This window comes from Lepidochelys kempii, chromosome 11, assembly GCF_965140265.1.
Source record: "Lepidochelys kempii isolate rLepKem1 chromosome 11, rLepKem1.hap2, whole genome shotgun sequence".
Taxonomy (NCBI): domain Eukaryota; kingdom Metazoa; phylum Chordata; order Testudines; family Cheloniidae; genus Lepidochelys; species Lepidochelys kempii.
The window spans coordinates 61,762,933-61,782,528 of record NC_133266.1 but is presented as its reverse complement, the minus strand read 5'-3'; the positions used below and the strand labels follow the sequence as shown (position 1 = coordinate 61,782,528).

The 19,596-nt window shown below is 39.0% G+C and overlaps 1 protein-coding gene across 11 annotated transcripts in view; it reads right to left on the bottom strand.

Annotated features, from left to right (window-relative positions):
- PARD3B (par-3 family cell polarity regulator beta) overlaps positions 1 to 19,596 on the bottom strand; it is a 602,621-nt gene that overhangs the window by 277,789 nt on the left and 305,236 nt on the right. For all 11 annotated transcript variants that reach the window (XM_073306519.1, XM_073306526.1, XM_073306522.1 and 8 more), the window contains 2 exons: positions 15,217 to 15,356; positions 13,997 to 14,125 (listed from right to left, as the gene is read on the bottom strand). In XM_073306519.1, coding sequence (XP_073162620.1) covers positions 13,997 to 14,125; positions 15,217 to 15,356 — 269 coding nt within the window. The remainder of the gene's footprint in view (positions 1 to 13,996; positions 14,126 to 15,216; positions 15,357 to 19,596) is intronic.

Sequence of the window (19,596 nt, the reverse complement as noted above, 5' to 3'; positions counted from 1 at the left end):
TGGCTGTAAGACAGATCTTTATAGTGAAGAAGTTGGAAAATTGCTCATGTCCTCAAATGATGACAGGAGAGACAGCATGGATAAAACAGACTGTTCATTCCTGAACTGCTCTGTCAAGTGTTTTTTCTTTTTTTGCCATGTCCCTACAAATGATAGAATATTTTATAACAGAAGCTACAAAATGATGTTAATTCTAGTGGACAACAATAACTAGACAATTATTGTACATTTATATACTATAAATAATAACTACAAACACGTGCTTTATATCATTGTTTCTAAATATAAGTGAGTTCAGTTTTACACTAGATTCCCATACAAGTAGACTGCTAAAAACATGTGAAAAGCTAACCAAACTCTTCAAGTTTTGTGTAACATTTTTACTTTTATTTAATAAACGTATTCTTTGCATTAGTGCTTTTCACCAATCCATTGGGTTATCATCTGAGTGCCTAGACATGCTATCTGTATCAAATGAGATCTTAAAAATATGTTCAGTGAGATATAAATACTAATTTTTTTCAGTATTAGGTTTCTTTCAGCTCTCCTTCAATACCCAGTTTGGAATCCTTATAGTTTCACAACCCTTTCACTGCAGCACTCTAAGAATTGAGTAATTTTATTATAAGAAAACCTCAGTAAATTAAAGTTCAATGAAAACAACAGCTGCTTGTACCTATTACTCAAGGAACTCTCCAGACAATCCCCCCTAATACCTTTCACAACTGCTCCGTAGAACTAAATTGGTTGAAAAACTGCCCCTTCTTGCGTGCATATTTACATTCAGCTTTACCCTAAGATCCAGCCAATGAATGTTGACAATCTGGCCCTTTTGGCTGATAGCTAAAAGGAAGTGTTAAATATGGTATCAGAGTGGGCATCTGTGTTTGAAGGTAGATGCAAAGCCAACTGAAGTTATGCAAGTAACGAAGGTGGACAAAGAGCTGTTGATAGGAGTTTCAGGAGAGAAGCTGAATCAGAAGAAAGAATTTTGTATTGGGAAATACACTTACTGCCATCGGAGAGAAATCTGGAGAATTGAAAAGAAGAACCCAGCATGCATGGGCAGCAGTGAAAAAGGTGGCAGGAGTACTGTGGGACCAGCTATTAAGTAACAAATTGAAAGGAAAAATGTACAATGCATGTGTTTGTCCCTGCCTGCTCTACGGTTTGGAAAGGGTGGATCTGATAGAAAGGGAAGAAAAAAAAATTACATACAGGTAGTGGAAAACAACATACTGAGGAGAATGGAAGACAAGCAGAGGTTAGAGGGCACATGGAAGAAATCAGTGGGGAGATTAACTTGGAACTCTTCGGGTATGTCTACACTGCAAATAAAAAACCCACAGCTGGCCCATGTCAGCTGACTTGTGCTACGTGGCTGTTTAACTGCGGTGTAGATGTTTGGGCTTGGGCTGGAGAGTGAGCTCTGGGACCTCACGAAGGGGGAAGGTCTAGAGCCCAAGTCCAAATGTCTACACCACAATCAAACAGCTCCTTAGCCCAAGTCCCACGAGTCCGAGTCAGTTGACACAGGCCAGCCAGCCAGCCAGGGTATGTCTAATTGCAGTGTAGACATACCCTTAGTGATGGAAAGCCTGGGGAGCACATGTCTGAGGTGCGCGGCACATGTGATAATGACCAGGAAAGAAAGCATGAGAGGAAGAAGACAGCAAAAAAGGACATGGAAGTCCAAGGATACGGTGGAAAGACTCTGTTAAGAGAAGTTTGAAGAGAAAAGGAATTGAACTCCAAGACCTACGAACCCATGCCATGGACTGGAAGGAGTGGCAAAAGAATTTTGGGTACCTCTGATCCACTGTAAATTGGAAAAGAAGTCAAAAAATGAAGTGATGTTTACACTAAGATCCAGCTAAATGTGACTTAAAACCAAACTAAGTCTGGTTTGTTTTAACTGTAATGTCACACACTAGCTAGCCATGAAGTGAAACCCCACTGACCAGAACTCTTTACAGGATAGGTGAAAGGAAAGCTGCTTCAGATGTAAAAGTCAATTCCACAGCTCAGCATGAAACTACGGTAGCCCTGTCCTTATCTCTTAACTTAAGACATATAATTCCTTACCTAGTCCACGGAATCTAACCACAAATGCTTGGATGCTCAACATAGCAAGTAGCAATTAATTCATCACAGACAACTACAGCAATGAAAAACCTACTGAAAATTTCTGCTGGCAGAGGAAGAAATACAAATACATTTCCTAAAAGTTTGGTTTCCTTCAATATACCAAAAAGAAAAGGAGTACTAGTGGCACCTTAGAGACTAACCGATTTATTTGAGCATAAGCTTTCGTGAGCTACAGCTCACTTCATCGGATGCATCCAATGAAGTGAGCTGTAGCTCACGAAAGCTTATGCTCAAATAAATTGGTTAGTCTCTAAGGTGCCACAAGTACTCCTTTTCTTTTTGCGAATACAGACTAATACGGCTGCTACTCTGAACCTTTCAATATACCAGTAACTTTAAATTCTCATCCTCATACTCCTTCTGTTCTTCATAATAGATGTCCCTTCACTGGTGACCATAAACAGCTGCAACCTTCCTAAAAGTAAGGGAATTTGTCCAGCTAACTGCCTTTTTTGGGAAACCAGTCTCATACATCATGACTATTCATTGTTACTAACAACTTTCCCAAATCCTAAATTTCCCGTAATTGCTAGAATGCTATCCCAGTGCATCAATATTTTACAGCAGAGCAGTAATCCTTGACTGAAAGACTTATGGTCTGGTAAAGCAACTCCACTCTGATGCACTAAGTCTTCAATTCTATTAGAAATACCTTTGCTCTCAGTTCTTTACTTCAAAATTGGTATCATCCTATAATCCTAGTTCACTTGAGGATGGTGTGAATGAAATGAGCTGCCACACTAACAAGTTTCTGTTCCAGAAAGAGTACAGTGAGTGTCCAAAATGATACAAATGTGAGTTTCTGCTGGATCACCTTAGGGTTTCTCTAAACACAACCAATATTTTAGAATTACTCCAGGCAGTAATTAAGGTGACATTTCCTCCACAATATATATAATATACATCCACATCTCTTAAAGTGTAGTGTTGTGTTGAAGTTGCATTCCACCACAGAGCCACGTAAGCAATTCAGTTGCACGGGGGGTGTCAGTTCTGTGTTTAACTGCACCTCTGCTCCCTCCACAGTATCCTCAAGGGTGCCCTTTAGGTCTTAGGCCTCACCTCTCTATGGGAAAGGACCTGCGTGTCTCCCTCCAGATCTGGAATTTAGGTGCAGTCCCCTGCGATTCACTGCGACTATCCCAGCAGGTTTGACATCAGTCCAACATCTGCAGATTGTTCTCTCAGAAACAATGCCTGAGTTACCAGTGGCCAGCCAGCTTTCTCAAAATACAGTCTATTTTAGGACAAAAGTATTACAAAGAAAAAACAGTCCATATGAATGCTAAGCTTACTAAGGGTCACTCATCTTCCACATGGAGACGCTGGTAGGTTTCCAGTCCCTCAAACCCTTCCAGCAGGGTTTTTCCTTCTTGGTTACAATCCCATGTCATTTTTGGATCAAAATGAGGGCCCTTCTCAGCCAGTTCAGTCTGGCCCTTTATATCACAAGCTCTTTGTCTGTGGACCTCTTGAACACAGTCTGAACCAGTAAATGTAAGTCACCTCAAGAGGTGGTACTTCTCTGGAGTTGTTTCGCAGTCCTAGGGTCTGCAGTAATTATCCCCCACTGATTTTACTTCTTGGGGGAACTCAGTAACCCTCCCCAATAGAGTTAGTATACAATCCTTAGTTCACAAGGATATATATAACATTTATAGATACAAAAATGTATTACTACTCCCAAGGCCTACGGTATTTGGCACATTTCAAATAATAATCTTTTGAAGTTTTCATGCTCCCGACATCATGCATCTGTCACAAGATGATCCCTAGTAACCCTTTATATATATATTAAATTACAAGTATGGGGAATCAAAAGGTGTTGAATTTTCATTCTGCCTAGATATATTCATGAACCTAAAGGAAACAAACTTACTTCAGGGATGTGCTTGAGTAAAGAATGGTTACTTAGGCTACAGTAATTGTGGTTCTTCGAGATGTGTTGTCCAGAGATTTTCCTCTTCTGGTGCACATGTGCTCCATGATTATGAAACTGGAATCTTTTCAATAGTAGTATCTGTGGGGCCCTCTAGCACCCTGTAGCTGAGGGTACAAAGGAAAGGGCAACCACAACCGCTCTCCAGTTTCTTAACTAAAACAGAATCCAGATTGTCAATGACTCCATAGTAGCAGAGAAGGAACGGAGATTATGGAATACACTCTGACATCTTGAAGACAAAGATACTGTACTATAAATTAACCAGCCTTTCTTTGAATGATTGTCCCCATGTATTCCACTTCTGGTGGCTGAAGCAGTAACTCACGTCCTGGAGATGGGTACTTAGAACCTACTGAAAAAATGACTGTAGGGCAGCTTTGCCAGAGCAGGCACTGGATATGGAGCCCTTTACCAAGGAGTAATGCTGAGTAAAGGTATGAGTTGAACTACAGGTAGATGCTATATAAATCTCTGAGATTGGGATAATTTATAGAGGCAAACTGAGCCCTGATGAAACAGGTCCTAAGCTACTGAGGTGGGTCCACCGCGCTACTGTATAACATGTTCTGATACAGTCCATTTCAACACTCTTTGGGTGAAGACTGGTTGACCCTTCATTTTGTTGGTGAACACTAGAAATGGTATGGCAGAATTACTGAGACAGATCTGATAACATTTAAGGTGTGAAGTTTGGCCTCCCCACCTCCGAGTGGTATGAGATTTGGGGGGGAAAACTGGTAGGTCAATCAACTCAATAGAGGTGAGAGCGGACTCTGCTATCTTGACTTTGAGGCCAAGAGCAGCAAAAAGATCCAGGACTGCCTGGCTGAGCTGCTCATGTGATGATTGACCCTCTGTGAGCCAGTCATCACTATGGTACTTGATTCCATTGCCTTCTTGGATGTGCAGCCAAGACTGCTAGCACTTGGTGAAGTCTCTTAGGGCTGTGGAGATGCCAAAGGGAACCACTGTGAATTAGTAATGAGACTTTCCCACAAGAAACTAGAAGTAGTTCCTGTGAGTGATATGCATTACAATATGGAACTAGGCATCTTGCAAGTCAGGAGCTGTGAACAGTCTTCAGGATCTCAGGTAGGAATTTGAATTTATCATCCATGAATTTGAAACAATGGATGAATTTGTTGAGTTGTCAGAGATCCAAAATGTGATTTCAATCTCTTTTCCTATTTAGGGCTAGGAAATAATGAGAACAACCCCCCTGCCCAGGACTTTCATGGGCATTCCTTCCACGGCTCTGAGTTGCGGAAGGGAGTCCACTTTGTTTCTGAGCAATATCTTGTGAGGCAGTCCCAGAAGAGGAAAGAAAAAGAGTAGGGAGGGGTTGGAATTGGATAAACAACTTTTGTTCACTATTTCCAGGACTCACTGGTCTGAGCTCATCTGGTTAAAGACTTCCCAATAAGAAAAAAATTGGGGGTGTGGGGACATAAGCATCTGAAAAGAGGGCCGTATCATGGAAAATGACAGACATCCTTAATGCATGTCTCTCCATCTATAAATTCATCAATTTTTAATTTTTGGGCCATGTAAACGAAGAACTGAGAAGTGTCCCTGGGATCTCCAGTAAGATCTGATTGCAGCATCCTTTTCAAAAGTTTTCCAGTGGGGGTAGGCATTCACTGATATTCATACATAGATTGTTACGACAGCTGGTATTACTTGGCAACTACAGGATTTGAAATAAGTAAAAACAGTAATTTTCCAAAAATTAAACACTTGCTGTAATCAAATCTCTTAAATCTTATCGCAGACCTCTGAAAATTCAATATATATTGGATATGGGCAATCTGCAGCAATTTTATAATTTGTCTGATATGACTGAACAATAGAATCAATAGTCTCAAAATACAAATGACTTCACTGTTATATCAATAAAACCAAGGCTCTTGTTTGAGAAGTTTTGCTCCCAAACCTGGGACTGAAGACTGGAATTTGATAACCCAGCAAAACAAAAACACCCCAAAGCCCTCTCTCCTGCAAACTCTTACTTGTCAGTCAAATTAATCAGAAAATGGCCAGCAAAGTTCATAAAGGACTGCACTTCAAAAACAGATGAGAGGACTGTGTAAACTTGTTAGACATAATAGCAGAAAAACTTATAACTATAGCAAACCAATGGTCAATGCAGTAGATGGAAAATCTTCAATTGAGAGTTTCAGGAGACTTAGTTAGCTAGCAGTGTTCTCAAGTAAGTGTTACCATTGGTTTTTACTTAGCTTTAAAGAGTGCATCTGTGTTACAGATCTCTGCATTGTTAATTAAAAAGCTATATGTAATCCTTCAAACAGTGTAATATCTATTTATATACGTCTAATATCTTTCCACACCTACAGGACACAGTCAAAATGCATCTTCAGTCTTCTCCACTGTCTACACTAGAAACCGTCTTTTATCTACAACAGAAACAGAACAGGACGGTTTTAAAAATAAGCACTGTTCATTCTGTTATTTCTTCTCAATATGGTCCATGGTATCTACTAAACATTATGCTCAATCCCCCATCTCCCAAGATACCACTTTCAATTAAACCTCTTATTTAATCTAAGAACGCCTGTTCTCATTGACCACTGCACTTTTTATCTGTGGATTCATGATAATCTAATGCACATCTCCCTGACTGGAAGGGCTGCCTTATTTATCTCTATTGTTCTTTTGCCAAGAGAAGCTTACAAAAAAAACCAAACCCTAGTTCTCACTGAAGCCAGGAAGGAAACAGCATTTGTTTAACACAACAAGAGGCCTTTCACTACCTGACTGATGCCCTTGACCAGCACACTATCATGGCCTCTCAATGTGCTGGCTGCCCCTTGCCTGGCTGCTCAGTTCTGATAAGAGATGCCAACTCCCTTGAGTGCCATTCAGAGCTCACAGTGAGAGGCAATGTACCCATGAGGATTATTTTAAAAGGCTTATGAAGGAAATAAGACATTTACATGCTTTCACTACTATTTTCTGCAAGAAACCTTATAGGTTAAAGAGCACTCTCTGAACACTGACTATTATTTGACAGAAAGGTTTGAAAAAAACATGCCGTATTGTTTACACCATTCTTTACCTTCCTTCCAATAAGAACTTAGATACAATTTAAAAACACATACACACACTTTTGGTGGCTGATTATTTAGTGAGTTACCATAAAAACCAACACTATATGTTGTGGCAGATATACTGTAATGTTTCTGAAAACAATGCTGCAAGGTAATGGTCTGATGTAATGTCACAATGTGGTAAATAACTGAAGTCACTGTTGCATGTATCCCTTACCACACTTTTACAGAAGCTTTATTATCTGCATTTATCTACCTACCATATTGTGATAAAAATAGTCACTAATGGTACCTCCTGTTAAAAGGCCAGAGGTGAATGTTATATTGTGCTTGGATATTTTGCACATTAATGTAGTGCACTGCAAGTTCATGTCATGTTGGATAGAAAGGCTTTAGTTTGAAATACCTAGACGCCTTGGAACCACAGCTTTGAATACTGACCAAATCAGATTCAGCACTTCAATCCTCCAAGGATGATGAATTGCATTTCACATTTTACCATGTGAGACTCCGTCAGAGGATACTTCAAAAACAAGATTCTTCAACCTCTTTTGTGTACTTATTCAAAACCTCACGGTAATTGTTATGAGAGAAAATGGTCTCCCTTTGTGAAAGAGTTTTGTCATAAGTAATAACTCAGTACCTAACTGCACTCTTAACACCTAACTATCCAGCCTCACTTCCTTTTGATGAGACTCTGGGAAGTAGACTGGGAGGCACATTAACTAGTTAAGACTAAAGCCCCATTTCAGCCAGGCATTTGATCATGCAAGTAATCCCACTAACATCTAACATACTTGAAGGCAAGCATGTGGTTGAAGACCTTGTTGAATCAGGGCCTAAATTTGCACACTACCTTCAAGAAGAGTTTAGCAAAGTGCTGAGATATTATCCAGGCTCTATGGGAATACTGTTATTAGATGGTCAGCCACATACGAATCTTATTAGTTTTTCTAACGGACTTAATAGCTATAGTTTTAAAGTAGGGATGGTAAAGAGAGAGTTTTGTCTACCCACTTCAAATCCCAGAGAGGTTCACAATAAGAAGTCATATCCTCTGTGTGTATATAAAGTCTGCTGCAGTTTCCACGGTACGCATCCGATGAAGTGAGCTGTAGCTCACGAAAGCTCATGCTCAAATAAATGTGTTAGTCTCTAAGGTGCCACAAGTACTCCTTTTCTTTTTGCGAATACAGACTAACACGGCTGTTACTCTGAATCCTAGAACAGTGATTTTCAAACTGTTGGTCACAAGCCCATACTGGGTCATGGAATGTAAGGCAGTGGGCCGCAGCGGCTCTGGTCAGCACTGCGGACCGGGCCATTAAAAGTCCCGTTGGCAGTGCTGCCCGGCTAAGGCAGGCTAGTTCCTACCTGTTCTGACACCGTGCTGCGCCCCGGAAGCGGCCAGCAGTAGGTCTGGCTCCTAGGCGGGGGAGCCACAGGACTCCACGTGCTGCCCCCACCCCGAGGCCCGGCTCCACACTCCCATTTGCCAGGAACCGACCAATGGGAGCTCGTGGGGGCAGGGCATTGCCTGTGGGCGAGAGCTGCGCAGAGCCGCAACCCTGTGCTTCAACCCCCTGCCCCAGCCCTGAGCCCCGCCCCACACCTCAACCCCCTGCCCCAGCCCAAAGACCCCCCTCCCATACTCTGAACCCCTCATTCCTGGCCCCACACCCCAAATCCCTCATCCCCAGCTCCATTGGGTCACAGGCATCAATAAAATTCTTCACCTGGATCGCCAGAAAAAACGTTGGAAAACCGCTGTGCTAGAAGAACTTTTTCATAGTTACCTATAGTAAGGATAGCTAATACTGCAAATACTGAGGTAAGTGTATAAATTTAGTTCATGTAAACTCTAGAGTTTAAAGGTTGACTACTATACCCTTGTGCAAAACGTTCTAATGTACAAAGATGCATGTGCATGGTCCCCTCTGTCAATACTTTTTAGATTGTTCCAGCCTAGGGGAGACTCTCTGCACAAGAAATTCTTGAGGGAGATGTGATTTTGGTATGTATATAGTTTATAAAGCACCTTGGAATGAAAAGTTCTATATACATTTAAGATTTTTCTTCCCTGTATTTATATAAGGTCCAAAAATGTTTGTAAAGAAATTGTATTATATATTCTTTAAAAGCATTAAAATTTGATGTGTATCATGGGCCAGATTTTCAAAAACTAGATTTCATTTTTGAGAGAGAACAGTTAATTGCTGAGGTGACTAATTTATTTGAACCATAATTTAGGATACTTGTATATGAGAGGAGTTCCTAATTTAATCTACTAATCAGGGATTTTAAACATAAATTATTGAAATTGTGAGTACAACCAATTGGAGATACAATAAAGGTTAAATTTCAGAGTAGCAGCCGTGTTAGTCTGTATTCGCACTCCTTTTCTTTTTGCGAATAATGGTTAAGTCTGCATTGAAATTTGGTGCTGTCGTTCCTGCAGATTAACAGGTAAGAAACAATAAAGAAATCAAACTTAGAATACCTAAATTAAAAAGGACAACATTTCAGACAAGCAAGAAATCTTCCTTTATGTGAAGAATTCCAGGGTAGTGCAAAGAATTAATTAGGAAAAAGCTAAAACGTAAAAGTTAATCACAACAGAGCAAGAGGAAGAAAAGGCATAACTGAACTTGCCTCTAACAGTGTTTCCTTCCACACTGTGTAGTAAATATGTAAAAAGAGAGAATTCTAGATTTAAAGATCAACAGTTAAATTACACAGGTTCTTCTCCGATAGGATTTGTTATAAAAACACCAGTGCGACTGTTTTTGTTGTGCTTTGTTTTTCCCCCCAAGGGATGAAGTAATGTGTGCAGTAACAAGACAAATAATGATCACAACTAGACCTGATTGTTCAAAACCATCTTTAAAATGACAGAGATGCAAAGCTTACAGTAATGTGCCTGCCAAGGCTTAAAATACATAAAAATACATATTAACCTTTTCAATGCTTTATTATTTGTGACAAGTTTGGTGGAAGGGCACTTCTCTGCCTCTGTGCATACACATCCTGTAGCTTGAACACTCATTAAAAATAACAAGAACATTTGTAAAAGCCACTGCCCCGGGAATGAACAGCACCATGCCATAGAAGGGTTAAGTTTTAGCTGATTCTAATTTAAGTGGCTTTGTATTTTACCAACTTGGAGAAAAAGGAAAATGATCTTTAAATCATTTAAAAAAAGAGTGCCACCTTAAGATCACACATTTTTTCCTGGGGAAAATGAGAGAAGAGAGAGACACAGATAAATACATGATCAAAACTGTGTGTATATTTTCAGAATAGGATGGAACAGTAGCCTTCATTTGATGTATGTTTTATTTATTTTGATAATAGCTGGAAAATCCAACCCTGATCAGTGAGTCATTTTTTCTCTAATCTTTAAACATGCTTTAGAAAATGTACACACTACTGCATAGCTTAAATCCAAACTGCACCCGTAGTATGCACTAATCACCGGCTAGTCTGTAGTCGGGGGTAATTAAGCAATTCAAGTTCATCCTGAGTTTGTAACCAGCTCCTTACTCAGCTATTACATTGTTAACAACTGGCAGGAATTCCTAGTACCTTTTGGCTAACTGGACAGTCTGTGGTTGGTCCAAATTCTACTCTCCTCATCTGCTTCAATAAGAAAATCTCATAAAAGCCCCTTATTCTCTTTTTGAGTAATGACAATAACTCAAAGAGCTTGCTTTCGGTTTTATTTAACGTTTCCAACGTACAAACAGTGTAACCATGCAGCTCTCAGATGTTAACTTTGACAGGGTTAGTATAACTAAATTCCAATCCTCTGCAATCCAATAATATCCCCTTTTCACAACATCCCCTTACGTATACAAGCAGCAAGAGACACTCAGGATAAAGGTTTACTACTCTCAATATCTAACTTTTATATTTGATAGCAAATTATCAGCATAAGATCAGAATGGCAAAACCCTCGAACAGTGCTCCTGTGCAATCTGATTCAGTTGAAATGTTACTGAAGGCAAGCTTTCATAAAAAGAGGCTTTGTTTTACCCTCCCTATTACTTACCTTACCTTATAACAAACTCTCCTACTGTTAGGGTGCAGGCACTTAACAGAATGTCACCCTGTGTTATTTTACTCACTTCTATTGGGATTAGTGCTGAAGCAGCCGATATGTTTATTTAAACAATGGAATGATAAACAAAATAAAGGTGTTTTGCACCATGCCTTGGAGACTGTGAAAGACAGTCTGCCACGAGGACACAGAGTGTTTGAATTGGACCTTTCAACAGCAAGGTTGCCAAACCCTTCAGATCTTTTGAGATCACCAACATCATCTTGAACTGAACTCATATATTCAGAGCCCTGCTCAAACGAAGAACAGGTTTGCTGTAGCAGCATTTACCCTACCCTACTGTTAAAATCACAACCACAACAAACTTTTGGGTCATATTCTACATGCAGTACATAGGGCCTCAGCCTGTAGCTAACATCATCCTTAGAAAATATTGGATTAACCATCTACTTTCCTCCTAAAAACAAACATTCTAAGCTATGTTGATTTGTGTTTTCTTCTCCTTTATCAAATATGTATTGTTGGTGGCAGAGGATTACTCTAATTCAATCTTAAAATTAAAAACAACAACAAAGGCACATCAGCTAGTTTTTGATTCCTTTCAAATCTCTGCTGAGACTATTTTCAGATGCCACATGACTTCCATCAAACATCACATTAATCTGAACATCTGGTAGCCTGGCAGTATTGTAAGCCATATTTCTATAGCAAGCTACCAAGTAGATATTACTGAAAGGCTTCTAAATTAGAAGGACATGTTCCTTAAAAGCATCCAACACAAATTTCAGCTACTAAAATATGTTATATGGTAGGTCAATGGGTTTACAAGGCCTACGCTACTGTATTAGAATTCACATGTCATCGCTATTGCTCTGAGGGCCATATGAGCATCACTCTTTCACAGAGAAAGCAATTTAAGTGAAGGCCAAACCAGAAGGATAAATGTGGCTACCTTCTAGGTCTCAATCTTGCCAGTCAGGAGTAACTCGTGAAATATAGCTAATCCTTGCTATAGGGTCTAGAATTGAATAGCAAGCAAGCTCGGCAGATAAAAATTATAAATACATTAAAAATTTCGACAGCTTCTTTTACCCACAAAGGGTTGCTGTAATTTCCAGGATAATCTGGCATAAAATAGCAAAGCAGGAAACATAACGCTAGGTGGGAAAGACATTGACACAGAAATGGTTTAAAAAAAAAAAAAGTATGGCACACTTAAAAAAAACATACACTTCTCAAGCAATGGTACTTTCTAACTTACATAACAAAACTGTTTGCTTTTTTCCCCTTTATTGTTTAAAAAAATTGGGAAGAGGAAGGAGAACTACGTTTGAGTTCCGATCCTAAATATGATGGACAGGTTTGTACATTTATGTAGAAACTCTCCCCTTCATACCCATACATACAGTGAATTTAGAGCTCAGGATCTTTCTAAATAGGGCCTCACCAAGGTCAGCATGGTTGGCAGCTCTGGGAACCACTAATTAGCAATGTTATTATATCTTTAATAAACCTGGGATGGGTTTGATAGCATTCCATCACTAATTTTTCCCCTTACATAATTGCTCAAGCAAAAAGGAAAATTAAAACAAAAATAGATTAGCTCAGCACACTTCATTTTGGCTCTGGATCAGTAGTACATGTACAGGAAGCAGTGGCAGAAAGACAGAGGGTCATATCACAGCAACTAACCTATTCCAGGGCTTCCGATAGGAGTGCAGGCAACACACACACTTTGCTGAACAAGGACTAAGTGATAACAAGGAAACAAGAGGAAAAGTATGAGAAAACATACCAAAGTGGATTGCAGAAGGAGATGGTGCTAACAGGGGGTAAAGCAAAAGGAAAAGCGAAGTCCTGACAAAAGGGAGAAGGCTCATTCTTCAAGTAAGAAAACAAGAAAGGCCATTTGTTTTCTTTAAAGAAAATAGAATGAGACAAAGGGAGGAAGTGCTGTCCTTCCTTTATCGTGCAGAGCTCTCACTGAAAAGACAAATATATGCATCAGTCAAGATAAGAGAAAAGAGATGGTCTTCTTTGAGAGGAAACAAGTATGTATCTCTACATTAATGGACTCCTCCTATGTATATTTAGGGTGGGAAGGAATATGATTTCACATTCAAGGTTTCCCAAAGCACTGCTTTATTATTAAATGAATGTGAAATCTGTTAAACAGTTTAAGAACAGTTCACACATATTAGAACTTTTTCTGTTAAAATCAAAGAATGTTTGCCAAGAAAGCAAGGTTCTCCCCTATTAGCCCTGAGAACTACTATGGAATTTTCCCTTCAGCTCATATAACCTCCACATAATTTGCCAGAATTGGTATTCCCAGTTTAGGAGATGCCCAGTACTGAACAATGCCTGTTTTAGAGGCATTGTCAGAATTGTGTAGGGAAGCTTCAGAGCCTGTCAGCAACCAGTGTCATTAGTCCATTACTTTCACAAGCAATGAAATTCACCATGTACACATAAAACAAAACCCTAAGCCTAAAAAAAGAGTACTTTATTTTCACGCATTCTCAATCTCATCATTACATAACTAATTTACAGTATTCCCTTGCAAATTATGCCTATGATGTCACTTCTGGGATGAAAATCAAATGTCAAAGAATTGTATTAAATAATGGGTAAAATGAAATATAAATACTTCTCCAAGACCAGCTTTAAATAATTGCCCTTCACTGGTTTCTCATCCAGCAACAGTTTACTTGTATTTCTTAGGTCAATTTTTAAACAGAGAACTAGTCTGATTCGGCATAGCAGAAAAAACATTACCAGCTCTCGAGGCAGAAAGGCTTCCTCTTGCCGAGCCACGATCAAAGAGACAGTCTCCCCTTGCTTAGTGCTTCTCAACATAGCCACTAGTTCTTCTTGGGTCCTGCCAGTGACATCTCTGCCATTCACCTAATCGATGTAATTAGGAAACAAACAAAATAACTCTGACTAACAAGTGCTGTCTTTGATTTTCTAAACTGGGAGAGGTGTGGTTCAGAGGTCTGAGAACCAAGAAAGGTTGAGTTTTAAGGGCGGACTACATGGTCCTGTAGCACAGACCACGGGACCGTGAGTTACAGCACACACTGAAGTGTTAAGCTGTGACTGCCCGTGTAGACCCTACTAGCTGGAACCACAAAGTATCTAGCTTGCATTGACGTAGTCTTCTGGGACTACGTTACTACAAATTAGATACCTGCTAGTTCATGTTAGCAAGGTTTACATGGGGCAGTTACAGAGCAACACCTCAGTGTGTGCTGGAATTCACACCCCCATAATCTGCGCTGCAGAGCCATGTACCCAAGCCCTTAATTTGGTTGCTACAGTGAGTTTTCTCTCAGGCTTGCACAAATCACTTATCCTCTTTGCTACTTTTCACCATCTGTTAATGGGGGTTTATAACACCTACCTGGCAGGGGTTTTGTGAAGATTAATCAGTTTGTAAAGCACTTTGAAAGTGAAAACCACTAAACAAGAGTTAAGCATTAATATTGTTTACATTAGAGCTCTTTGAAGTTAGCAAGTAAAAATAGCCCCATAGATAATGAGTTCATAAGTCAGACAAATATGAACATTTAAAACCGAGAAAATACAATGCAACTGATTTAAAATGTGCATTAGAAAAACATTCACAGTGAAAACACAGATCCTTGGATATTATTTCAGAGACTGTTTTTTTCAATTGATGTATCTACTTTCAAAATCGGGCAGCCATTTTATCAGCTCTCCCTTGTTTGAATGCCTTGCAAGACTGTTTTCACAAGCACCTGATTCTGAACTGTGTATTTAAGTCAACAAGCAGTATGAAAGCACTGTGTTTAAAAAAAACAAAACCCCAACAACCTACAATATGGGGTTTAAATTAGAAACATGCTATGCTATTTTGGTCACTAGTAGTTTCAGAAAATACAAATAAATATAAAATATAAATTTGAAAAGTCAATAAACAATATTTAGTGGTGAGAAAGGACAGGATGTTTGATATTCCCAGTTCTGCTAACCTCCAGTATTCGGTCGCCTGATTGCAAACGACCATCTTTGACTGCTGCCCCCTTTGGCAAAATATTCTTCACAAAAATAGGACCAGGGCCATGAACCGAAGAGTCTCTGGTAACCACAGTGAAACCAAGTCCTTCAGGACCTAGAGTGCAGACAGAGAAGGTTTATTGTAAATTTCAACAAGAAAATGATATTAATTAAAATAATGGAACAGTAAAATTTAAAAACATAAGTATCAAGAGCAAGCATTTAGATTAGCTCTCAATGAGAGCTGCTTCAGCCATTGAGCATGATTTCATGGAGGACCAGAAGAGTAAGTATTATGACACTGTCAGAAGAGACAGGTTCAGACCCTGCTGTTAATATGCATGAACTAAAATAGTTTTGAATTACCCATGCTCCAATCAGAAACTAAATGGAGGGCTCACTCTAAATATAATGCCTCTTTCCCAGGTAGTTTTGGGACTTCTTTAGATATTAATCCTTTAGAGTCAAATCATCTCATAAAATATTTGCATATAGTGGTGTAAAGCAAAGAAAATTATGGTAAAAAAATTAGGCAAAGCAGCACAGATACAGGAAGGGGGACTGACTGACACCATATTGTGTGCCTATAATCAATGGTATGATTGTTACCCAAAATATGCTCAAAATTAAGTTAAAGGAAGAAATATGGTGACAGTGATGAAGAGCACAGAAACTTTATACCATTCAAAGCATACGGAAAATGCTACTTAAGTCTTAGTAATGTGGAATGACTCAATATTATCTTAAGCAGAAATCTATGCACACACAGGTTTTCATCTGTCTGGCAAGGGTCTGGGAGATTGAGGTTATCAAAGCCAGCCGTGCACATTGGCATTAAAGACATTGCTTCACATGATATCTCACAAGTTACAGACAACTTCAGAGAACTTAGAAGAGTGCTGAAGGAGCTATGTTCAAGTGACTTTTCTTGAGATCCTTTCTGCCCCAAAAGTGAAGGAAGACGGAAAGAAGGAGATTCTGGTAGAGAACTGCTGACTAAGTAGCGTAAGGTAGCAGGTTTTTATTGTGAGGAACATTAACCTACCTCTTATGGGGAGAATGGTTGTATAGATTGGATAACCTCCATTTTAGCAGAAGGGGAACCAAGCTTTTAGGGGACAGCAGGATGTTTAACAACAAAAGGAACGAGTGAAGCGAGGGGAGGATGTACAAGTGAGCATTTATTTAGCGCAAAATCAAGGTGCCATGAACCAAATTAATCAAGGCACCAAGAGAAGAAGATTTTTAATGGCCTGTACACCAGTCCTAAGAGTGTGGGTAATAAACGAGCGATTAGAATTGCTCATTTATGAGCATAAATTCAACCTTGTTGACATTACTGAAACATGGTGGAAAAATGTGCATGATTGGAATGTCAACATCACTGGTTATAACCTATTTAAGGAAGGATCAAGTGGGCAAAAGGGGATGAGGAGTAGCACTGTGTGTCATGATGGCATTGCCTATTTCCAAGTAACTGACAACGTTGGAAGCAAACAATCTTGAATGCTTATGGATCAATGTTTTAACAGCTAAAGCACAAGATAGCTGCTAATGCATGTCTGCTCTAGACCACCAAATCAAGAGAGAAGACGACGACTGTCTCCTTAAGCACCCATCTGTAATGTATAGCGAAAACTCACGAGCGATTTCAATTTGGGTGACATATACTAGAGTTCTCATGCTGCCAGTACAACAACATCCTTGTAATTTCTAAAAGCCATATATGACTATTTCCTAACACAAAAAGTGTGACAGCTATAACAGGGGAATTCTATATTGAACCTCAGCTTGACAGCTAAAGAAGAATATATCACAGAACTAAAAATTAGCAGTTGTTTAGTACAAGTGATCATGACTTTCTTACATTTGTTATGTGTAAACAGAATTTAAAAGAGTCAATATTTCAAAGCTGAAAACAATTATGAACCAAATCAGCTTGGAGAAAAAAATTAAATAAAAATATAAATGATAATTGGGAACTGTTTAAGAACATTTTACTCAATGCCCACAAAGCCACAAATTGAGAAAGCAGGCTATGATAGTTTAAAAACAAACAAAAAATAAACCTCAGCCTGGTTCAAAAGAGAAGCAAAAAAGCAGCAACATAAACAGAACAAAAACAACCCCATATATAATAAATGGAAAAAAGGGACACTAATAACAATAAATAGAAGTCAGATGCTAGGAATTGTGGAAAATTGATAAGGGACGCAAAAGAACACAAGCAGAAATATATGGCCAGCAGAGACCGCACAATAAAAAAAGGGTTTTGTGTTTTTTTGAAAACGTCCCAAATAAAAGAAACCTTAACAATGATGTCAAGTATCAGGGTCCTTTACTCGATGGAAATGGTAGAATTGTCAGTAATAATAACAAAAAGACAGAAGTGTTCAACAGATATTTCTGTTCTGTATTTAGGGAAAAGTCAGATGATGTATTCCCATCACACAATGATGGAATTCTTTCCATTCCAACAATAACTACACAGAATGTTAAATAGCAGCTAAAGTCACACATCTTTAAATCAGCAGAGTTTTAAAAAAGCTGACTGAGGAACTCTCTTGAGCATTAACTGCTTCTGTTCAGTAAGACTTGGAACACTGGGGATGTTCTAGAGGACCAGAAAAAGATAACTTTTTACCAATATTTAAAAAGAGTAAATAGGATGACCTGAGTAACTATAGGCCTGCCAGCCTGACAGTAATCCCAGGTAAAATAATAGAATTGCTGATGCGGGACTTAATTAATAAAGAATTAATGTTTTATAATGCCAATTAACACGGGTTTATGGAAAATAAATCTTGTCAAACTAAGTTAGTATCATTTTTTGATGAGATAATAGGTTTGGTTCATAAATACACTTAGACTTCTGGAAGGCATTTGGCTTGGTATCACATGACATTTTGATTAAAAAACTAGAATACTACAAAAAATAACATGGCACATATTAAATGGATTAAAAACTAGAGTACTGATAGCAAAATATAATTGTAAATAGGGAACCATCATCAAAAGGGTGTGTTTCCAGCAAGGTCCTGCAGGATTGGTTCTTGTCTCTAAGCTATTTACTATTTTTGTCAATGCTCTGGAAGAAAACATAAAATCACTACTGATGAAGTTTGCAGAGGATACAGAGATTGTGGGAGTGGTAAATAATGAAGGTGATAGACGTGGATTGCTTAGCAAGGAGAGTGCAGGCAGATTTCAATATAGCCGAATATAAGGTCATACCATCTAGGAACAAAGAACGGAGGCCATACTTACAGGATGTGGGACACTATCCTGTGAAGCAGTGACTCTGAAAAGGACTTAGGGGGTCATGATATATAAACCGAGGAATATCAAGCAGGAATAGGGAAGTAATATTATCTCTATATTGGGCATTAGTGCAACCACGACTGGAACACTCTGTCCAGTTCCGGTATTCACATTTCAAGAAGGATGTTACATTGGAGGAAATGCAGAGAAAAGTCAAAAGAATGATTAAGGGACTCGAAAACATGCCTTAAAGTGAGAGACGCAAGCTTATCAAAGAGAAAGTTAAGAGGTAACCTGATCACAGCCCATAAGTATCTACACGGGGAGAATAAAGAATTATTCGGTTAAACAAAGGTATAACAAGAGCCAATGGTTGGGAGATGGAGCTAGACAAATTCAGACTAGAAATAAGGGGCTGACTGTAACAGTGAGAGTAATTAAACATTGAAACAATTTATCAAGGGTTGTGGGAGATTCTCGATCACCAGAAATTTTAAAATCTAGACCGGATGTTTTTATAAAAGATGTGCTCTTGATCCATGCATTCATAACAGGAACTCCTCTGGCCTGTGTTACATATCATGAATCACTTCTCAGGTCAGACCAAATGATCATAATGGTCCTTTCTGGCTTCAAAATCCATGAATTACAGGGAAGTTCCTGAAAGCTCCACTCCAATTAATTTGTGGGGCTGCACTGCGCATTCTCAAATTTAATTGCTGCATCCCATGTACTTGCTCTACTTTATCACTCTTTTAAACTATCCCCTTTGCACACTCTACACAGCTTCTTCTTCAGTTCAGATTAGGTTGCCTCTGGATCTTCTAACGACAAAGCCATGGAAATTTTGGATTTGTTTTTCCTGTTCTGCTCATTTTTCCTTAAGTGCAGAATGCAACAGCATCACTTCATATGAACTTCCTCCCACAATGATGTCACACCAACATGTAAAAACAAAACAGGGCAGGAAAAACTTGGCAATAGTCCTCAGGGACATATTCAGAACATTTTGTTTATCTTTTAGTAAAGTATCAATAACTAAGCTGTTTAAACACTCAGCTGGCCCCATGTCACCAGTTCAGTTAAAAGTTAAG